Genomic DNA, 23,193 nt, shown 5'->3' with positions numbered 1-23,193 from the left:
TCTTTGTCATAAGATTCAAGCTGTTCCTCCTTTGAAGCTTTTCCCAATTCTGCTTCTTAACTCAGACTCTAATTTGTATCCATTTTCTTGCCTATATTTCTCCTCATGGAACATTTATTAAATGAACACATAAAAAATGTACATGTGGTGCCCTACTTTTTTTAAAAGAGAATTAAATAAACCCAGTCCTTGCCATCAGCATAGAGATTAAACTTTATTCAAACCTTTGTAGTTGATGTCCTTCTTTGTCTTAATTAATTAGCCATTTATTAAGTGCTTACTATGTGCAAGACACTGTTCAAGGTATTGAGAGTGATACAAAATTAAGAAGATGTGACCTTTGCCCACTTGGAGTTAACAGTCTAAATGAGAACACAGTATCTACCCAAATTCCATAAACATAGAATAACTAGTACAGATCTGAGAAAGAAAAGAATTTTTCCTAGCTAGAGGGATCCAAGAAAGCATCATGGAGATTGTATTAGAACTTGGCTTTGAAGCAGAAGCATAGTATTAGGAAAAGGGGAGGAACTGGGAAGATATCCCATTGTAAAGGAATTGTTTTAGTGATATACTGTGCTGGTGGTTTCGTTTAGCACATATATTCTGTGTGGAATAGAGTTCTGTAAGAGAAGGCTGGAAATTTTGTTTGGAGTCATTCTGTGAAGTTCTTCCACGAACATATTAACTACCTACTCTGCGTACTGCAATATGCTGAGCACTGGGAGTGATTTTACCTAGAGAAGATATGAGCTTTATACCCATAGAATGTAGTCTGGTAAGGGCACAAGGAAATTCTTTCACCTTTTTATTCAACTCAACTAGACAATGGGGATACAAAGTGCAAAGTTCAAGCTCCTCCCCTTCCACCTAGCATTAAAGGACCTTCCTAGCCAGAATTCAGGTTACTTTTCTTCATATACATTATCTTGCACCCAAACTTGGCAACTCTGGCTCTAAAATAGACATTGCACTCCGACACCACTGTTCTTTTGCACAGCCTGCTCCGGACGAGTACTTCCTACCTCTATTTTGTCTGCCGAATTCCTGCTGATCCTTTAAAGCCCATCTCAAATATAGCCCTTCTTCTAGAAAGCCTTCCCTGATTTCTTCTTGATTAATGATAACTTTTTCCCTCAGACTTTTGTTGTAATGACTTATTATGGAATATTTTGTGTTGTGGTTACTTATTTATGTGTCTTCTTCCCCTTATAGTACTATTGGCTCCTTGAGGGTAGTCTGTGGCTCGACTAAATTTATATCTTTCCTTATACAAGGAATCATAGTGCTTTGCATGCAGTAGATTCAAAATTGAATTTTATTTTAAATCCCTTACCTTCTACCTTGGGATCAATACTAAGTGTTAGTTTCAACGCAGAAGAGTGCTAAGGGCTAGGCAATTGGGGTTAAATGACTTTCCCAGGGTCAAGCAGCTAGGAAGTGGCTAAGGACAGATTTGAACCCACTCAATTGGCATTTATTACATTATAGATAAATATAATTCCTCCCTGATGTAGTTTATAATCTAATGAGAATATAAAATCTTTTATTCATCTGTTCAATCATTCAACAAATATTTGCTTGCTCTTTTCAAAGCCTTTAACTTTGTTCTGCAAGAGGCAGGAATCTTAAATAAGGTAGGGTCTCAATGAAGATGTTTTTGTCATTCATATTTCTCCTGGATCCCACTTGTTTAACAACAACTATATACCTTGGAGGTAACTTGTGGATTGTGAATGTTGAAAACCCTTTTGCTTGTATTTTTCTTTTTCTTCTCCCTACGGGGACAAAGCATATCAAGAACTTGTCTTCATCTTCCTGCACAGACTGTGTTGTGCAGAATTAGTGGCCATATATCTTAGGGCTTTTGAGCAGCAGGAGTTTTTTTTTTTGTTTTTTTTTTTTAATTTAAATTATCTACTTATCTTCTGGTTAGGATAGCTTGTAGCTATATTGCCACCCTAATGATTTTGTAAGTCATCTAGGGAACAGACAAATAAATGGAGTAGCTTTTCTTCTGTGACCACAGTTCCTCAAAGCTGCCACCCTCTGGGTCTTGCATGAGCCATGTAAAAAGCAACTAAGACTTGTAAGGGAACTCTTTTTCTTTGCAGAGACTTTCAACTGCCAGATTAAATTTAATTGTCCTTGCGTTTTTGTGCCCAGTCCTAAATATCCCTCAGGCAAATGCAGCATTGTCAATAAAGGAAAGAAACAAACCATACAGACAAAAATGATCTTAAATCAAGATGATTTATCCTTTGACTGCCAGATTTTGTCTATATGTATCTACACATTCTTCTTTAGAGATAGACATCATTCATAGGGGTTTTTTTACATACTGCCTTTATGCAGTATTGAATTTACAGAATTGTATGGATTGACCATGCCAGAGCTGAGGACTGCATCTTAAGATCATAGATTGAGAGCTGAAAAGAACTGTAGAAAAGACACTTATTGTTCAAAATGGGGTCAGTTCTTCAACAACTGAAACTACCAGAGGATCTGGTGGGGAGGAGTAAAGGGACAAGAGAAAAGAAGAGAAAAAATGTTATCTTTATCCTCGAGATTAATAAGGCAAAAGCTTGAGCAAATTCTTGTGTTCTGACTTATTCTGGCCTTGTCCATCAGTACCTTTCTTTAAACAAGAAGAGAATTGTTACATATGGAGGTGATCATTTGTAGGCTTTCCAGAATGGTCAGAAAGATTGTAGTTTTTGACTCTATGGAGTCTGGAAATGGCTTGTATTTTATGTGAACAGCTAGAGCCAGAATTCTTAATCTTTTTTGTCTCATGGACCCCTTTGGCTGTTGGATGAGGTCTCAGAATAATGTATTTAAATGCATAAAATAAATACATAAGATTGCAAAAGGAACCAATCATGCTAAAATAGTTATAAAGATATTTTTAAAAACCTAGACTGATGTATCTCAGGTTTACAACCTCTAATCTAGAGAGAATTTCTTGATGATGAGAAAGAAAGCCCTTATTAAAGACCCATCTATCTAATTTATATAGAGTATTTGGTGATATCTTGTGAGATGGTGAGTCCATTTAGTCCTGATTTTGATATAAACTAATCTATCAATTGCCCTTTCTAGATTCTAGATTAAATAGGTGACTCGTGTCCACTACATAAGGTAGTATTTATCTCTACTGCAGCTGCTTGAAGTTTTAGAATGGTGGCTCCATCCAGTGTAACATTCTCCATTGTTGCTGATGTTGTCGTTGTTGTTTATCTGTGCCTCAGGATAAAGCTGTTGCTGAGCCAGTGAGTAGGCTGCTGGAGACCACACTCCGAAGCACCCATTTGCCGAGCAAGATTGGAGCATTGCATGGCATCCTCTACGTGCTTGAATGTGACCTACTTGATGAAACAGCAAAGCAGCTCATTCCAATTATCAGTGATTACCTCCTTTCAAATCTCAGAGGAATCGCTCAGTAAGTTATAAGAGTGAAGCCATCCAGATCCCTTCTACTTGTATGAGGTTCTCTGGGTAGGAAAGTAAGTTATACATGTCTTTCCAATGCCAAGCTAGTTTAGAGGATGCTGTGGTTTTGAAATGAAGTGTTAATGCACTTGCCCTATAACTTAATGGGAAGAAGTATAGGAATCAGAGACTGAAGGAAGACTAACCAGGACCATGTTTCAACCCTTCCCATTCTGCCATACTGTCTCTCTCAATAAATTAAGTAGGATAAATTGGAGCATTTCAAAATTTCAAAATTGGCATTCTTGGGTTTGGATAAATAGATTGCCTCAAGTAGGATGTCCAGGCCAAAACCAAGGAAGAAAAATGTCTTTTGGGTGAGCCTATCTCAGTATCAGTTCCAGGTCTATAAAACTGGAATCCTAATGCTTATACTACCCACCATAGAGAGTTGTCAGGGTCTTTTGATACAGCAGTGTATGTCACGTTCTGTGCAACTGTAAAGTTCAATTAAAATATGATTTCTTATTTTCACTTTCATTCTGTTAGGAAATCTTGGACCATGACTAGGTTTTATTTTTTTTTCATCCCAGTGGGAAGAGTTTCCAAATAATTATACCCATGTGACAAAGTGCTGTGAACAGTCTATAAATTTAATACATAACTGCTTAAATAGAATCCCATGCCTGTGGGTCGATCCCTTTCTTGTCAGTTTGAAGTTCACTTGTCCATCCTCTGTGCAGGCATGATATTGTGGTCTAATAGCTTTGCTAAATGTAAGGTACCACTTGTAAAAATGAGGTTATTCTGAGGGTAACTGGGTGGCTTAGTGGATTGAGAGCTAGGCCCAGAGATGGGAGGTCCTGGGTTCAAATCTGGCCTCAGACACTTCCTAGTTGTGTTACCCTGGGCGAGTCACTTGACCCCCATTGCCTGGTCCTTCTGCTTTAGAACCAGTATACAGTATTAATTCTAAGGTGGAAGGGTAAGGTTTTTTTTTTTTCTTATAAAAAAATGAGGTTATTCTTTCTATTGGCTTAATTACTTTGTCTCCTCAGAGCAGGGGAAGTTCAACTGTTTTGCCATTGTCCTGAGAATAAAATAGTAGCCATAATTAACATTTCAGCCTTATAGAAAGTGTTCTAGTGGGCCGAGTCATACCTGAGTAAGTTAGTCTTCATAAAGAGTCATGGAAACATGTGGCAACATAACACAAGTGTGATTCTAACCAGAATATGTGAGAACATGAAAAACTTCAAGTCTTGAGAGAGATATGGCCACCAATTTTTGCCAAACCAATTCAAGAAAACAAGGACTACCCATGCACCCTTCATATCTGGAGTATAACTTTTGCTAGCAGAATCTGCTTCATTCTTTGTCATTAAGATTGTTTATATACTAGGTGAGTAGGGAGAAGAAAAGATAGGAGAGAGCATCCACAAGAATTTATTACACTTTTGTATCCCACACTCTCAGGGTATCCAGAGGGAGGGATTAAGTCACAGAACCAAGATTCAAACCCAGATCCTCTCATTTCATATCCAGTGCTCCTCTGGCACACCGTGGCAGCTACAAAAGAGAGAGCAGCTAACAAGCTGAAGCAAAGGAAAACTGGAGAAAATTTCAGTGCCAGATTGACTAGGTGTTCAAAAAAGGGTGAGATGAGTGGGCAGAAGCATGAAGTCGGGAATCCTGGTGTCCACTCCCAACTCTAACACAGTATTTGTGTGGCCAGGGGCAAGTCCCTTCACAGTGTAACTAATGCTTGCACTACACCCTTCACAGCGGTGTTCTGAGGAAAGTGTTGTGGGAACAAATATCCAAACAATATAGAGCAGGTGGTTGCTTGAGACATACCCTGTACAGTCTGCCGCTGGAAGGGCTGGGTTGGGTTTGGATGTGGACCGGCAGAGAAGACCCTGGGGAAAAGAACCACTCAGCTTGAGCATCAGAGAAGGGAGTGAGCTCGGTGGATTTAGGGGATGGGGAAGATGAACATAACTGTACATAGGGTTTGGGGGTGGTAAGATTGGAAACTTCGGGAAAGTGGGGGCTCCTAAAAGTATTTGACAGGTTGTTTGTTGATTGACTAACAGTGCTAGGCTGAGGAGTTTTGGCTTCATTCAGTAGAAAGTAAAGAGATTCCCTGTGTGTTCTTGAGTAAGGTCATGGGGTAAAAGCATAAGAATGCACAGAGATGGGTTCATGCATGTGTAAAATTCTTTGACACATTTTGATATTGGTAATTCCACTCAAAATCTTTGCTCACACCATGGTGAAAACTGTCAAAATTGCAGTTATTCAGATCATACATTTATTTAGAAACTTATCCTGTGTCATCATCACAGAGAAATTGGATTCCATGCCCAGTGTAACAGTTACCTGTTTGGTTGGTTTTTGCAGTTGTGTGAATTTGCACAGCCAGCAGCATGTTCTGGTGACCTGTGCTGCCGCCTTCTACCTTATGGAGAATTACCCCCTGGATGTAGGCCCAGAGTTTTCTGCTGCAGTAATACAGGTGAGCTGAGACTGGGCAGCCAAAGCCTTAAGAGAACCCTTCCTTGAGGACTGTGATGGGCAAACTATGGCCTGCGGGCCAGATGTGGCCCCCTGAAACGTTCTATCTCTCTGCGGACATTATTCCTAATCTGACAAACACAATGAGTAGGATACAATACAATGAAACTTCGAAAGAGTTGCCTTAGAAACAGACTGACAGATGAGCATTTCCTTTCCTTTGGCCCCCTCTTTAAAAAGTTTAAAAAGTTTGCCTATCACTGCTTTAGGAGGATTGAGTAAGTTGAACAACCTCTTTATTTTCTCCTGTTTTTTTAGTTATCGTGTGTGAATTTTATTCTGTGTTCCTGTCAAATTTGGAAAGAAGCATTATAGGAAGCCAAGTTAAGAGAGTGTTCATGATTTCCTGAAAACTTTTCTTCTGTTGTTTCAGATGTGTGGGGTGATGCTTTCTGCCAGTGAAGAATCCACTCCAGCCATTATTTATCATTGTGTGCTGAGAGGTTTAGAACGACTTCTTCTTTCAGAGCAGCTTTCCAGGCTGGATGGAGAGTCCTTAGTTAAGCTCAGTGTTGATAGAGTGAATGTGCATAGTCCTCACCGAGCCATGGCAGCCCTGGGCTTGATGTTAACTTGCATGTATACAGGTATGGAGTTCATGATCAACTCACTTTAATGATGTCCTGACTCTGTGGGATGAATCTTGCTGAATTAATAGCAGCTTTCTAGGAACTTTGTATCTTCTTAGAACTGATGCCCCCAGAGCTAAGGCTTTCCTTTGTACTCTTTTCTGAAGTTTAAAATCCTAACCTAATTTCTTAATTTTCCTTATTTTTTTGGTCCCCAATCCTTTTTGGTTTCCTGGGTGTAGAGACCTATTATATTTGATCACTGATTACCTTTCTCCTTTCTACTGCTAACATAACTTGGTATTTGGCTCTAGCACCAACTTCTTTTTTTTTTTAATTAAAATTTTTATTATCATGCAAAACATACTTGCATACTTGTATGAGCATGCTCATGCAAAACCAAAACCCCCAAATAAAACCATAAATAAACCAATGTATGAAAGATAGTATGCTTTGATCTGCATCCATCTGACTCCAACAGTTCTTCCTCTGGAGGTAGATAGCATTCCCCATCATAAATCAGGATCATTCCACATTATTGCATTGCTGAGAGTAGTCAAGTTTTTACAGTTGAACATCGTATAATATTCCTGTTACTAGATACAGTGTTCTCTTACTTCTGCTTATTTCAGTCAGCATCAGCTCATGCAGATCTTTCTAGCTCCTTCTGAAATCATCCTGTTTATCATTTCTTATGGCACAATAGTATTCCATCACCAACATGTACCACAGTTTGTTCAGCCATTCCCAGTTGATGGGCATCCCCACAATTTCCAATTCTTTCTAGCACCAACTTCTAAGGTTTGTTCATGAGAAAAAAGTAATCATAAATGTCAGGAATAGAGTTTCAGGAAACTGAAAATACATATAAGAGAAAACTACATGGACAGACAGACTAGTACTTAACCTCCCTAAACTACTCTAGCTAATGTTTCCTGAGGTCTGAGTCATTTCCAAATAATTCTTTAGAACTAGATCTGACACTGTGGTGTGCTTGATCCCCTTCTTATATCTGAAAGAACACTATATTTGAGCTCAGAATATTCATCCTCCCTCCCTCTGCTGTTACTGGCCTACTTTGGACCTCTAGACTCAGTAGGTTCCTAGAAGCTCATTTGTTTATTAGTTCTGCCATCTCAGCCAGCCAGAAGTTCTTGTGATGCTGCCAGGTTGGTAGTGTGACCCTCTTCTTAATCATTGTTGCCCTAAGTATTTCCTTTTCTCTTTTTTTTTTTTCCAGCTCAAAGTGGAGAGATGAAAAATAAATCTTGTAACATATAACTTTTTGTAACCAGTGACCTAGAATAAAAAAAATAATTGTGATTTCATTCTTAATGTTTAAAAGGTACCTATCTCTTTTCTTCCACAGAGGTTCAGTAAAACAATTAAAACATGAAAACCTTCTGCATTATTTCAAGAGAAGGACATTGTTTCTCATTGGGTTTTTTCAAATGTTAGAAGAAAGACTGCTAGACTTGGGATTCAGAGGATTTGAAGGGCTAAAATGCTTGGATCCAGGTTTAAATATTAGCTCTGCTACTTCCTGAGTTCTCAAATTAAACTTCTTTCATTTGTGAAAAGGGAAAATCCTAACTCTTTTACCTGTCTCGGTATTGGGTGGAGCAAATAAAAGAATGTATGTAAACATTAGGGACATCAAGGTGCCACTATAGTGCATCATGTGCTGGTCCTGGAGTCAGAAAGAAAGATAAACAAATAAATAAATAAGCAAGCAAGCAAGCAAATAAATAAATAATTGAACGAGAGGGCAAATAAATAAATAAATGAAGGTAAAGGAATGGCAAACCACTGTAGTATTTGTTCCAAGAAAACCCAAATGGGGTCAAGAAGATTTGGACCAGACTGAAAACAACTGAATAACAACAATTATAAACATTGTGAAGTTGCACCACATGTATTAGTTTAAATGTTGAAGTTTTTAACATTCTTAATCCCTTGATCTGAGTACATTATTTATTTAGAAAAATGTTTTATTTTTAAAAGCTATTTTATTTTCCCACTTACATGTAGTAACAATTTTCCACATGTGTTTTCTGAAACTATATGATCCAAATTGCCTCTTCCTTTTCTTCCCTTCCCCTTCTCAGAGGTAGTAAGCAATTTGATCTGGGTTATACATGTATTATCATGCAAAACATATTTCCATATTGTTCAGTGTTGTAAGAGAATACTCATATAAAACCAAAATCCCAAAATAAAAACAAAAATAAACTAAAATGAAAAATCATATGCTTTGAACTGCATCCTGACAACAGTTCTTTTTCCAAGACTCTGGTCCTTAGAATCTTATAACGTTTATTAGAATTTCTTGGATAAGTAAAAGATCAGAATTGGGTAAAGGGATAAAAGCAAAATAGCTTAATCTAAACCACCACGTGGGTGGTCTCAGCCTGGCCACTGCAGCAGCTCCCTCAACATAGTTACTTAAGATAGTGAGCGAACACTTCCATGACCCACACTTGGTGATGTAGGTGACACAAATTCATGCGCACTGAGGTAGACTCAAGTGATCTGATTTGCCCATTGATTTCTCTCACCCCATCCTGGCTTCCAGGCCAAATGTTTGGTTGGACCTTTGGTAGGTCAAGTGCGCAACCCTAGAAAAGTAAATTTCCTTCACACAGAGGTGAATAGCATTCTTTGTCATAAAGTCCCTTGTTGAACAGGATTGTATTTCTGAGAGTAGCAAAGTTGATCGTCATGCTATGTTGTTATTAATGTGTACAGTGTTCTCCTGGTTCTGCTTATTTCACTCTGCATCAGATCATGAAGATCTTTCTAATTCTTTCTGAAATCTTCATCATTTCTTAGAGCACAATAGTATTCCGTCACCATCATATACCACAATTTGTTCAGCCCAATTGAAGGACATCCCTTCAATTTCTTTGCTAACCCAAAAAGAACTGCTGTAAATATTTTTGTACAAGTAGATTCCACCCCCTTTTTAAAAATCTTTTTGGGATACAGACCTAGGAGTGGTATTACTAGATCAGTGGGTATGCACAGTTTTATAGACCTTCGGCCATTGTTCCAAATAGCCCTCCATAATGGTTGAATCAGTTTACAACTCCATCAACAATGCTTTATTGTCTGAATTTTGCCACATTGCCGCCAACATTTTTCACTTTACTTTTATATTAACCAATCTGATAGGTGTGAGGTAGTTCCTCAGAGTTGTTTTAATTTCCATTTCTCTAAACAAGAGTGATTTAGAACATTTTTTCATATGATTATTGAATAACATTTATTTCTTCAACTGTAAACTGCTCATTCATATCCTTTAACCATTTGTCAACTGGAAAATGATTTGTAGTCTTATAAATTCAACTCATTTCTCTATGTATTTGAGAAATGAGGCTTTATTCAGAGAAATTTGTTATAAAATTTTTTCCCACTTTGTCATTTCCTTTCTAATCTTGGTGATGTTGGTTTTGTTTATACAAAAACATTTTAATTTAATATAGTCAAAATTATTCATTTTACCTTTTGTAATGTTCTATATCTCTTGTTTGAGATAAATTCTTCCCTTCTTCATAGATCTGGTAGGTAAACTATTCTATATTCCCCTAATTTACTTAAGATATCACTCTTCATGCCTAAATCATATACACATTTTGACCATATCTTGGTACGGAGTGTAGATGTTGTTCTATTCCTAGTTTCTGCTTTACCATCTTCTAGTTTTCCCAGCAGTTTTTGTCAGATAATGAGATTTCATCCAAAAGCTGGGGTCTTTGGGTTAATCAAACACTAGATTGCTAAGGTCATTTACCCCTGTATATTGTGTATCTAATCTATTCCATTTTTTAGCCAGTACTGTTTCAATGATTGCAGTTTGAGATCTGGTACTGCTAGGCCACTTCCTTCTTTTTTTTTTCCATTATTTCCCTTATTATTCTTGATCTTTTATGCTTCCTGATTCTAGTTCTATAAAATAATTTTGGGGAGTTTGATTGGCATGGCATTGAATAAGTAAATTAATTTAGGTATAATTGTCTTTTTTTTATCAACTCATCCTACCATGAGCAATTAATATTTTTCTGAATCTGAGTTCATTTAACAAATTTTCATTGCTTGCTATGAGCAAATTCCTATAGGTAGGTCTGTTTCGTTTTTCTTACTAATTAAGCTTACCTCTGAATTATTTTGTTCCAGGAAAGGAGAAAATCAGCCCTGGCAGAACCTCAGATCCCAACCCCACTGCCCCAGACAGTGAGTCTGTCATTGTTGCAATGGAGCGAGTATCTGTTCTCTTTGATAGGTAAGCCATTATAGTTTGACTTTTCCCTCCAGCTGCATCTTTTATCCTTAGAGGTACTGTCATTTTAGCTAAGGAACAATGGCATTTGAATGTTTTTATTCTTCTTGTTAGCACTTGTATCATAATAATGTTAATATTTCCCATTTGTATCCTGATTAGTCACTAATGTTTTCATGACCACCCACAGAGTGCTTCCTCTGCCATAGCACCCATGGTTGACAGACTAGCTCTAGGGGCAATTCACAGGAGGCATCTCCACCAGCCAAGATTTCACCAAAACAAGCTTTCTGAGTAGTGCCTTAAATTGGTTGTAGGGTAATGTTGAGTGATCATTGCATCATTCAGAAGGAGAGGGTTTGTACCCCATAATTAGGTATCACCCTGAAGTGACACTATACTGAAACTCACAGAGAATACTGTGGATATTGTACTGGAACTCTTTCTAATAATAAGGATATTAGTTAAATATTTCTGTTTTTCCTGAGAGAAGCCACACAGCATTGGGAGTCTAGAATTCAAACCATATTTTTTTCTATTGCCTTTTGTCTTCTAAAGCCAAGGAAGAAATGCAGTTGAGCTTTTGAGGAGAATAAGAAGGTCACATTCACTATGTATGAGAATGTGTGGGCCAGGTGGAAAATCAGAAGACCACAGTCTTCTGTGTTAATTGGCTGTTTGACCTTTTGCAAGGTACTTCATTGAGGCTTTCTGACTCAGTTTCCTCATCTGTCAGATGGACAGAATAACATTTGTGCTAGGGACCTCCAGGACTCTGGTGAAGAAAGCTCTTAGTAAACTTTAAAGCACTCTAGAATTCAAGCTATTATTGGAAAGGTCTTTAAGATGTCTTCATCAGATAGTGGTAAAAGGAATGGAACCTGTGTGTACTTGAATTCTCAATCTTGGTTTTAAAGATTTTATTCCAAATGATCTTAATGGGCTGGTGCTGTGTGACCTGCATTAATTCTTTCAAGTCACCATTGCCCTTCCCTGAACCTAGTCCTATATCATTCCAGTTAGAGCTGGAATAGGGCCTTGGAGATCACCCAGTACAGCCCCCTTTTTGTACAGATGAAGAAATAGTTCCAGGGTTCCAGAACTGGTAGAACTAGGAAGTTAGCCCAGGTACTTGGGGTCTGTAGATGGTTTCCAGTGTTTGGTGCTCTGGTCATACTCTCTAGACCCGTGGTGGTCTGTGTGCCCAAGACATACGGGAGGGGGCGCTCTGTTCCCCCTCTCCACCATGCCTGAGGACATTTTTCATATGCCCATTCCTCTCTCTAGCTGCCCAATGCAAGCATGTTCTCCATCCACTCTCTGGCAGCTTAAAAGTGCAGTTTGGGCATGTGATCTCTAAAAGGCTCACTAATGCTGGTCTAGGCAAATAACCAGATCAATATTAGGCCATTTCTAGTCACAGTATTAACAAATAAATTGAAGTTTGCTAGTGAAATTGAACTGCCTAAAAGACTTCATTCTGTTTGAAGTGTCCATATCTTCTTTGGAGTGCTTTTTTCTTGTCATTCCTTAGCCAAAGATAAGCCTTATAAAATTTATAAAAGCTAGGGTATAAGGAAGCAGGCAAAGAATGCACTAGGCCATGTTAGGGTCTAAGCCTGAATCATTCTTTTTTTTTTTTTTTTTTAACCCCAAAGATGAAGGTATAAATTGGGGCAAGAAGATAATTGATAAAATCCTTTTGTATGTTTGTTGCTTGTCTTCTCGGGACAAAGACACAATATTTACCAGTAAGGCCTGTTGCCACTTTGATGGTTAAGGTTTCCTGTATCTTTTGCCTTTGACAAATTCCCAGAGCTGACTTTAGGCTGTGTGTTTAGTGTCAGAAAAAGAAAGTGATGGAATGAGTATCTAGGAGTCAGGAAACAGGATTACTAATCCCTGTTCTGTCAGACTAATTCACTGTGTGATTTGGGGACCTTTCTTCTCTTAGGTTCTTAAAATTCTTAATATGAAGTATTTGGAATGGACAATCTTACTATCTTTTCTAGTTCCAGAATTCTGTGATTCTATGTTAATTTAAAAGAGCATATGGAGGGGGCAGCTAGGTGGCTCTGTGGATAAAGAGCCAGGCGCAGAGATGGGAGGTCCTGGATTCAAATTTGGCCGTAGACACTTCCCAGCTGTGTGACCTTGTGCAAGTCACTTAATCCCCATTGCCTAGCCCTTCCCACTCTTCTCCCTTGGAACCTATACACAGTATTGATTCCAAGACAGAAGGTAAGGGTTTAAAAAAAATGCATATGGAAAACAACCATGTTTCTCTTGTGTAATGGTTGCTTGATATTTAACTTTCTGGTACAAATATTTGGCCACACAAACAAAAATGGATGATTACATTGTTGACCTTCCCAAAGGCATAAATGGAAGTGAATATACTTTCAGTTAGTTGTCAGTCTTTCCAGAGTAGCCACCCAGAACACTTTTGGAGTATGAAATACACTGAGGGAACTTCTACATACTGGTCCATGGCTTTTGGAGGCTGAACACCGCCAGGAAAGATAGGAATTGAATTTTGGAGTAAAACAGGAAGTTAAGTCCATTTCCTTTGTAGAAAATTGTTGCTTATAGTATTAATTCATAAGTAATTTCATAGTTAATATTTTAGAAGGGAAAATAGTATTGGCACCAGCATTTTTTCATGTAACTTCTAGATATATCACATGAGACATAAGGGTTCCATAGAAAGTAATTGCATTAGAGTGTGTGTGTGTGCATGCACATGTGTGTGCAGCCTCATGTAGCTCTAGCATCTGCCATTAATAAAGATAGTGCTAGAAAAGTACAATTAAATAGTAGATGAAGGAATGACTGCTTAATGAGGAGGTATTTTTGGTTTTTGGTTTGTCTGACTTAGCTGAGAGTGGAAGGCATGCATGAGATACAGATTAGATGTTAGGACTAGTTTTCAGACTAACTAGAAGAGGTTACTGAGAGTGGCTGTCAGGATTTTTGGATTGCCAAGGCAAGCAACGGCCCAAACTGCAGTCGTGCTCAAAATTGGGTGTGAGGGGGAGCTGGATTAGTATTGCTCATTCTTTTTCTTTTCAGTTCCCTCCAGACAGAGGGTCAGGGAGTCAGGGGAACCTAACAGGCCTTACTGTTCCCATTTATACCTGTCCGCAGTGAGGACAACTTAGAAATAGCTCACTATAATTGATGTAAATAATGGTGTTTCCATTGATTTGTTTGCCCATTTTTTAAAAGCACCTATTGTAACATGAAGAACCTTTTTCGTGGCATTGTGGAAACCACAGAGAGAAATATAACACTGTCCTACTTTTAGGGAGCTCACAGTCTAGGCATGAGAACATGGCACATACACAAGGAATTTAATACAGAATATGATGCCTGCATTAGACAGCCTTCCACTGGGAGGGCTCAGAGATAACAGATCACTCTGCCTTCGGGGATTTTGAAAAGCTTTCTGGTAGGTGTCGTATTTGAGCTGTGCCTTGGATAAGTAAGATGAGGTAGTATTTCAGTAGTAGAGATAAGGAAGAAGAGCATTTCAAGAAACAAAGATGGCATTTGATTTTTTATTAAACATAATTGTTATTAATCTCATGAAAATCCATTTGGGAACTTCTCAGCTTAAGGCCCCCTGAGGGTCAAGGGCATTTTCAACCTTGTGATTCTAGTTCAGTGTACAATACTACCAGGTGACGGAGAATTATAAGCAGGATTATGCCATTTTAGAAAGATCAGTCTTCTAATTCAGGAATTAAAATTTCATTTCCTTTCCACAATCCTGACATTTCTTCTCTTCCTTCACCTAGGATCAGGAAAGGATTTCCTTGCGAAGCTAGAGTGGTAGCACGGATCCTTCCTCAGTTTCTAGATGATTTTTTCCCTCCTCAGGATGTAATGAACAAAGTTATTGGAGAATTTCTATCGAACCAGCAGCCATATCCACAATTCATGGCAACTGTTGTATATAAGGTAGTGTGTTCTTTGATGGTTTTCACAAATGCAAATTTGGAGTATTTTGAAAAATAGTTTAAAGATATTTATGTTATCCTGATAAATTTGCTATAAAGTTGTTTCCATTTTTTAACCCATTATCTCTCTTCAAAGCTTCATCATGCTTTTGTGGCTAGAGTTCTCAAAGGCTAAGCCAGTAGTGAACTCTGGTGGTACCACTACCAAGCCAGAAAAGCTTCAAGAACAGGCTTCATGATATGTCTGTTTTCCGGAGACTGATCTAGCTAAGTGTAAAAAATTCATCATTAGAAAGTTGGCTCCAAAGTTCTGAATTCTTTGACTCTAGAAATGCCTGAGGACAGAAAGGGCTACAGTCTGGATCAGTGGAGAAATCCCACACATATTAAGTCATGTGTTCTGGAAGTCCTGAAATGATATTCTATTCATTTGATTTGTTAGACTTTCTAATTAGCAAGATTCCATTCTGACAGACCTTTTTCTTTTTTTTTTTTTTAAATTCAGTTTTATTTTATTTTCAGTTCTGAATATTCTTTATCTCCCATTGGGAAAGCAAGAAAACTAGAACTCATTACAAATGTGTAAATGATCATTTAAAATAAATTTCCATATTAGTTATTCTCTCTCCCTTCCCCCCAAAAGTAGACTATAGTATTCTTTAATCAGGAATTGTTTTGATCAGTTACCGTCATGTGTTCAGCCATTTCCTAGTTGATAAGCATCTCCTGAGTTTCCAGTTCTTTGCCACCATAACAAAAAGCCGCTATAAATAATTTTCTACATATAGGTTCTTATACTCTTTTTGTTTTGGAGACAGTTATAGGCCTAGTAACAGTATCACTGGATCAAAAGTATATACAGTTTAATATCTTTGAGGCATAGTTCCAAATTGCTTTCCAGAATGGTTAAACCAATTCATAATTCTACCAGTGGTGCATTAATGTACCTATTTTCTCACATTTCCTAGGGGATTTGTCCTTTTTAATTTTTGTCATTTTAATCAATTCGATGGGTATAGTATGTTACTTCAGAATTGTTTTAATATACATATTTCTCTGATAGTGATTTTGAACATTTTTTTCATATGACTTGATAGTTTTGATTTCTCCCTTAGAAAACTTCCTACTTGTATCCTTTGGCCATTTATCAACTGGGAAATGACTCTCATTCTTATAAATTTGGTTCAGTTTCCTATAGAAATGAGACTTTATCAAAGAAACTTGCTGCAAAGATTTTTTTCTTAGTTTACTATTTCCCTTCTAATTTACCTGCATTGCTTTTGTAGTTTTTAATTTTATATAGTCAAAATTATCCATTTTACCTTTTGTGAACCTGTTTATCTCTTGTTTAGTCATGAACTCTTCTCTACAAGAATCTGACTGATAATTTCTTCCATGCTTATTAATTTGCATATATCAACATTTATGTCAAAATCATATATCTATTTTGAGTTTATTTTTATATATGGTGTTGGTCTATGCCATCTTTCTACCAAAACTACTTCCCAGTTTTCCCATCAGCTTTTGCCCCATTAGCTAGAACCCTTGGGTTTATCAAACATTAGGTTACTTTGCTCATTTTTTTTTTGTATATTGCATACCTAATCCTAATAGGTCTCTGTTTAAGCGGTTATTTTTTAAATATTCTTTCTTCCTTTGTTCTAAAGACTTCGTTTTCCCATTGAAACATCTTGGATGCGTTGTTTTTCAGGTGTTTCAGACGTTGCACACCACAGGACAATCATCTATGGTCAGAGATTGGGTGATGCTCTCTCTCTCAAACTTCACTCAGAGGACCCCAGTCGCAATGGCCATGTGGAGTCTCTCCTGTTTTTTCGTCAGTGCTTCCACTAGTCAGTGGGTTTCAGCAATGTATCCTCTGCTTGGTCTCTACATCACATCCTTAGTCACTACACTTGTTGGTTCTGTTTCTTGTCTTTGTTAGTACCCCAGAACCTGAAACACATCATTTCAATGTTCATGGGTTTTTGCTAAGAATGGGTTTTCAGAGGACTGGATCATTGGGTTTAATCTCTCCCCCTCCTTCCCTTCTATCCCCCCACACCCTACCCCAGGCCAAAGGGAAACTTGTACTCATTTTGATGATGTTTGCTTTTTGTTAATTAGATAAATATTCTAAATGTTAGAGAATGAGAAAAGAGCGCTTAGGATTGTTTTGTTTTTTTTTAAAGCAATTTTGAAGCAAGTTTTAAGGCTCTTGTCTCTAAAGGCATTTTCAGTGCTTAGGATAGTGTTTTGTTTTTTTTAAACTGATGCTGCTTTTCATTATTTTTGTTGTCAGTGTGCCCCATACAACTCTCTTGGCCAAGATGCCAAGAAAATAGTATCTGCTGGAATTCCCACCCTAAAAGCCAAAGTCGTACTTCTGGCAACTTTCCCCCTCAAACAAACCACAATAGCCTTAAAGTAGTTCAGCTGCTCTAGCGATGACAGGGTGACATCACCCAGAGCAACTGGAGTAGCCAACGGAGTGAGGCCATGGCACTGCCCAGCACTCATTACACACGGAAAAAGTCAGAGCATCAAGAGGAAGCTCTGCTGAGGGAAGACGGGGCTTGGTAAGTCGTCTCCCAATGGGAACTTTCTCGAATTAGTTTGGGCTCACATTTCCTTCCCTAGCGCCCACCGAGTTCCTGCCTAGATGTGCCCTCTTGGCCTCTCTAATTGTAGGAATCAGCAAGAGGGTACAAAGGGACTGAGGCTTTTTTTTTTTTTTAATGAAGGAAGAGATTTAGATTTTTTTAGCTTAGCTTTGATTGAACTATGTGGCTTCTAAAGAGATTTCTTTATTGTGTACGTTTTCTTTCTCAGTGATTAGCTAACATTTTCCTGCGGAATACACTGCCGGAGGGAATCCACTTTTTGCTCTTATGGTCAGAAAAGAATCCCAATGGGTGGAGAATGCCAAACTTTAAACCTTAGCATTGTTTTTCTCTTTTCCCCCCCAATAATATGCCCTTAACTCCTATGCCAGCCTTCCACACATCATCAGCAGGATGGGGAAATCGGAACAAGTGGACATTAATCTTTTCTGTCTGGTGGCCATAGACTTTTACAGACACCAGATAGATGAGGAGCTAGATCGCAGGGCCTTTCAGTCTGTGTTTGAGGTGGTAGCATCTCCAGGAAATCCCTACCACCGACTGCTGACTTGTTTGCAAAATGTCCACAAGATTGCAGCCTGTTGAAAGTCTCATGGAACTGGATAGTGCGGGGATTGGCAGCTTGGGCTGGAGTCCAATGTGGACACAAGGAAAAACAGAAGGACTCTTGATTTCACCCTGGATGGCTGGGGATAGGAGAGAGTTCAAGCAAAAAAGTGCATTTGTGGGTTTCATGATTCTCCTATGCCAGTGTTTGTATCTCTTTCACACTATTACAGAAGTGGTTGTTTGCAATGGGATAGCCATGATGAAGGGACGTCATCCGCACACCTCAGGTTGTATTGGGGATCGAGACTGAGTTTTTACAAGAACAAAAAGCAAAGCCACAACAGCTGTTTTAATTAACTCTGTATGATATGGGCTAGTACTAAATGCAAAGTAACCAGGTGTTTATATATTTTTCTAAGTGTTCAACCTGTTCATTGTTACTAGGTTGCAACTGATCCTTTATCTTTGACAAAAGTACTCCCTCCATGCAGGTTACGGACGCAGGACACTTTCCCGTTTTTATGTAGCTATTATCTGGTATAATCAAGCTTTAGAAAGTGTTTCCTAATGTCTCTCTCAAGCTGAAAGGAAAAAGAAATCCCATTTCCATGATTAACACTCCCAGCATGTAATCCCTGTCTCTTTGGACTTTGGTATACTGTGGTGTGTGGCATGGTGGGGATGTTGGGGAAAGGGGATCTGGCCCACACACAGCCATGATTTATTTTTCCTTTTTCTTCTCAGGATTTAAAATTTGAGTATATCAGTAAAGAGATTAATTTTAACTTAAAGATTTCTATATCCATGTAAAAAGTATGTACAATTGTAAAATCTGTGCTGCATGACGTGCTGTACTTTGAAATGATCAAAAGCCACTCTACTGAATGTCTCTACTGCTCCTATATTGTCCCTGCTTTCTCCCTGGGTGCATCTTCTCACCTTCATTTTTTATCCATCTTAACAGTTAAGTCACATCACATTTTGGTTCAGCATGTCATCTACTTTCTGTGGAACCTCTGAGTTGTGTTCAGAGTATCCCATTCAGATCATTCAGAATCATTTCCCCCCTAGCTCATGAACGAACACACACACACACACACACACACACACGTGTGCGATCAGAAGTTAATAGAACTTTTCTAGTACATAGCAGCTGCTCTCAATATTTTCTTATGCCCAGTTTGCTTTAGGCAAAGAAACTTCCTAACCCCTCCAGCCCCCTAGTAGCTGACTTGTTCTGTTACTCTTAAACAGTGGAGGCAAGTGTCCTTTTGGATATGTGCAGCCATTACCTTTGACCGAGAAGCCGTTTCCTTGGTCTGTTGAGTTAACAGCTCAAACACTCTCAGTACTGGGGCATTGCCACCTTCTTTAAGGTTTGATTTCTGAATTAATGATCAGTTTTCTGTCTCAGGGTATGGGTGCCCACAAAGACCCCACCAGTACTGAAGTGATCCCACTTCTTTAGGATAGATCAGCCTTGCCTCCTGGTGTTCTTGTTATATTTAACCCTTTATTATACTTTTTCTGAGCACCTTTAGGGAAGGAGCAAACTTTGCTGTTTTCTATACTGCTTCTTGTCACCCACATATTTACACATTTCAGGTCTGGTCCAATGTAACCACAGGCATATTCTCATTTTGTTTTGTATGGTTTGAGGAGTAAACTAGAAGTTTGGACTCTCTTAAAAGCCAGCACCAAAGTCATGAGCCAAAGAGGTTATCTACAAAGACTGGACACAATAATTGTTCATAAATGATTTGAGATTTTTGGGGGTAGGAGGGTAATCAATCTGGCTGCTTATTAGCATAATTCCATTTCATCTTACTTGGACCATACTTCTTTTCATGGCCACATAATAGCTAAGTCACTTAAATCAAAGTGAACCTAGGAAGGCTTTACTGGCTTGGTTTGGAGTTGTGGTATTTTTTTTTTTAATTATTGTTTTTATCTGTAAGCATCCATGGTGGATTTGATTGAATGACTGAGGAGTATATTAACTTTTCCTCTATTTGATGCAAAGTATTTTCTTCATGACTACTCCTACTCATTCCTGCTCTGGTAGTGAGTTTAATCCTAAACCTCAGACCCTAGTTAGTTCTTTTATATGTTTGACAGTAATTTTCCAAAGTTTTCAGGAAGAAGAAAGCCTTCCTTAAAGCACCTTGTTTTTAGTTTATCTCATAATAATACACCCTGAAACAACATTTGATTGGTTTCCAGGACACATAAGGAGCTCTCCTTACAAGCTCTGTATTTTTATAAGCTGAGGAAGATTCTGACTGAGACTGCCTCAAAAACTTACAAGATTGACTCCTGGTGGTGACTCTTAAGACCCACTTCATCCTGACTACAGTCACTTTCCTACTAAAAGATTCCCTGTCTTATTTGATACACAAGTGATACTAACTGACCCTTGACCTATTTTGGCACTTGAAGGAGGGAAGCCTCTCATCCTTTAAAGATCTAAAAAAAGAAAAACGCAAACTTTCTAATGGTTAATGTTAAGCTTTTCTCCTCCCCTCACAGAGAAACATCTTTATCAAATCAAGACTCATGATGTTTTCCTATGTGTGGCAATAGTAGAGAATGATGAAGGTGCATGGTTTTGCAGGGGACACTATTAAGTTTTATGTGGGGGGGGGTGGTTTCCCCCCCCCCTTTTAATTTTAATAGCAGCCGTAAGGCAGAGGAATAACTTCTCCCCTGTTAGTTTTGGTTTTTTACTTGGCAGACATGCTTTCCCCACAAAAAGCCAATGATAAATGGTTGTGAAAAGTCATAATGATTATGAATATTGGCAAAGTTCTAAGAAAGAAGTCTTGTAGATTTTTAGGCCCCTTCACATTAGTGATTTTTGAATTATATGTGATTTAGAACTTTTTCCCCAACTGGAATTAAAACTATATTTGTCCATTCAAGAAAGTAATTGACCTTGCCCTTTTTTTCTCTGACAGAATTAATTTTACCAGTCACACTAATACAAGCAAACAGACCCAAATTTGCTTTGACTATATCTAAACATACACAGAAAGATGAGCCCAACCAACATGCACACTGTTGTTTATCTTGGAGCTATGAAGCAGAAACTCCTTTTATCTGCTGTATAAAATGTGGTTGTATATAACTGAGCATCTGTTAGAAAGGTGGGACTTAATTTCATATTAAAAACCTACTTGGAGGAAGATAGCTTGACAAATTAGATCTTGTTGGAAGTAAAAATATACCTGGATTTATTAAGTTCCAAATATTTAAAGCAGATATTCAATCAAAATAAGTTCTAATGAAATCACACAATGTTAATTCCTTACTTTTTTCCTATGGAAAACATCAAGAAATATAGTGTATTGGGAGCTAGGTAGAATGGTGCAGAAGTAAATTAAATGTATTTATTATCAAGAGATGTCCCTTATTTTCCAATGTGACCTGGCTTATTTGTGGGATTTCTTATTACCAGGACTGAACAGCTTTCTTCAACTAATTCCATATACGTTCTTCTCCCTGACCCCACCCCTTTCTCCTTTATATTGGCAAATTTATTCTTTATAGAGAATAGAATTAACATGAAAAGCTTCCAGCCATTGTCTATGGGGAATACAGAGCAGAGCTTCAAGACTGAACTCAAAATCTACCGAACAGGCAGTCATTTAATTAGCCATCTCCTAGCCTTCAGAATCTTTTCTATTAAGCCCTTCCAACTAGGGCATCAAAGGGAACCTTGCTTCATACCATATTATAAGGTGGCATGGCCCAAAAGAAATCATTTCACATTTGGTATTTTTCCAGAACCAAGAAATGTGTTCAGGTATAATGAACTATAAATATAGCAATATCTTTTAGCTCATTCTCATCTACAAGTTTCAAATCTATCTGTTTTGATACCTTCTCTCCCCTCCCCCATATACCCACACCCCATTTATGAATAAAATGCCTTTGGTTTTGGAAGTCCCTACTATGCAACATGCCTGAAAAAAAAATCGCTGACAGTTCGAGTCAGCTGGAATGTGACTCTGGGAGGCACCAGCTTTATTCTCTTATAATAGAAAAAGTGCTAGGGGAAATGGCAAAGGACCATTTAAGGTCAAGGGGCAGAGTAGGATGATGCCATTATGTTGGCTGCCATTTTGAATTTGGGATGTTGATGTGGTTCAGGCAGGAAAGGGAAATATTAACACCTCCTAGCTGGTGGAAGCAGAATGGAGAGATGAGTGGAAGAGGACAGGGCTGAGACAGGAATCCCTCCTACCCTCTGCAGGTGACTCGGAAAACACTTTTTAAGATGACCTTTAAAGCAGGCTCTGGGGTTCGGGAGCTGGCCTTACCAAGGAGAGGTGCTTGGCTGTGTAGATTGTTAGGTGAGTTTCAGCCAGAGGCTCACCCAAGGAACTAGAAGGCTCCCCTCCTCTTTACACGCCCCCCCTCCCCCCCATTGAGAAGGATGGAATCAGCCAATAGCACCACTGAGAGGACTCCGTCATATTGGAAGGCAGTCTCAGTGAAGTGTTTTGCACTTTCTCATCCGCTGCTTGTGTGTATGGGCCTCTTTCTGTTTCCATCAGCTTTTGCCTGCACATTGCCAGACAGAACAGACAGCCTGATGGGCAGAAGCTCTGTCGTTGTCTAACCATTCAAGTCCTGTGTCATCGCCATCCTCGAAATTAGGAGGGCTATGATGGGTGAGGCCTGGAGCCCTGACATACATATAGCTGTGCCCATCGAATAGAGAAAATATTTAATTTAGACATATGTTCACATTTTGAAAACTGCTGAAAATATTGCACATTCAAGTAAAGAGAATAAAATTTAAATTGTTGCTGTAAGAGGCTTGCTCTGGTTATTTCAAACCAATGCAGACCCTGGCTTCCCAGCAGTTTTTTCTGAAATGGTTTCCTTCAGTGTGTCTGCAGAGGTGAATGTGGGTGACTTCTAAGGGCACCCAAACAGAACCTAGACAATCTCCATTTCAGCAAGAAGAAGAGGCATAAAAAGGACATATCTACAGGTAAAGTCAGCTTGATTTTTACAGTGAGGGAGTTTAAAAAGCATTCTAAGGCTAATATACCGGCTGTTATGCTTTTCATTAGGTTAATTGGGAATTAAACTGTGGGTGGTCTTAACTGCCCAACACACACAAGTTGCAAAAGCTCTTATGGTTAAGTGACATCTTAATTTAATTATATGAAGAGCTCAAGTCATTTTGG

At 38.4% G+C, this 23,193-nt stretch overlaps 1 protein-coding gene across 1 annotated transcript in view; it reads left to right on the top strand.

Annotated features, from left to right (window-relative positions):
- Positions 1-18,881, top strand: part of HTT (huntingtin) — a 196,843-nt gene extending 177,962 nt beyond the window's left edge. The window contains exons 63-69 of the mRNA XM_044681771.1: positions 3,252-3,442; positions 5,836-5,950; positions 6,383-6,596; positions 10,755-10,860; positions 14,658-14,820; positions 16,531-16,691; positions 17,815-18,881. Coding sequence (XP_044537706.1) covers positions 3,252-3,442; positions 5,836-5,950; positions 6,383-6,596; positions 10,755-10,860; positions 14,658-14,820; positions 16,531-16,691; positions 17,815-18,028 — 1,164 coding nt within the window. The 3' untranslated portion in view covers positions 18,029-18,881. The remainder of the gene's footprint in view (positions 1-3,251; positions 3,443-5,835; positions 5,951-6,382; positions 6,597-10,754; positions 10,861-14,657; positions 14,821-16,530; positions 16,692-17,814) is intronic.
- Positions 18,882-23,193: the final 4,312 nt, after the last annotated feature.

Source organism: Gracilinanus agilis, chromosome 6, assembly GCF_016433145.1.
Source record: "Gracilinanus agilis isolate LMUSP501 chromosome 6, AgileGrace, whole genome shotgun sequence".
Classification (NCBI taxonomy): Eukaryota; Metazoa; Chordata; class Mammalia; order Didelphimorphia; family Didelphidae; genus Gracilinanus; species Gracilinanus agilis.
Note: the sequence above shows the minus strand (reverse complement) of the source record. Positions and strands in the feature narration are given on the sequence as shown.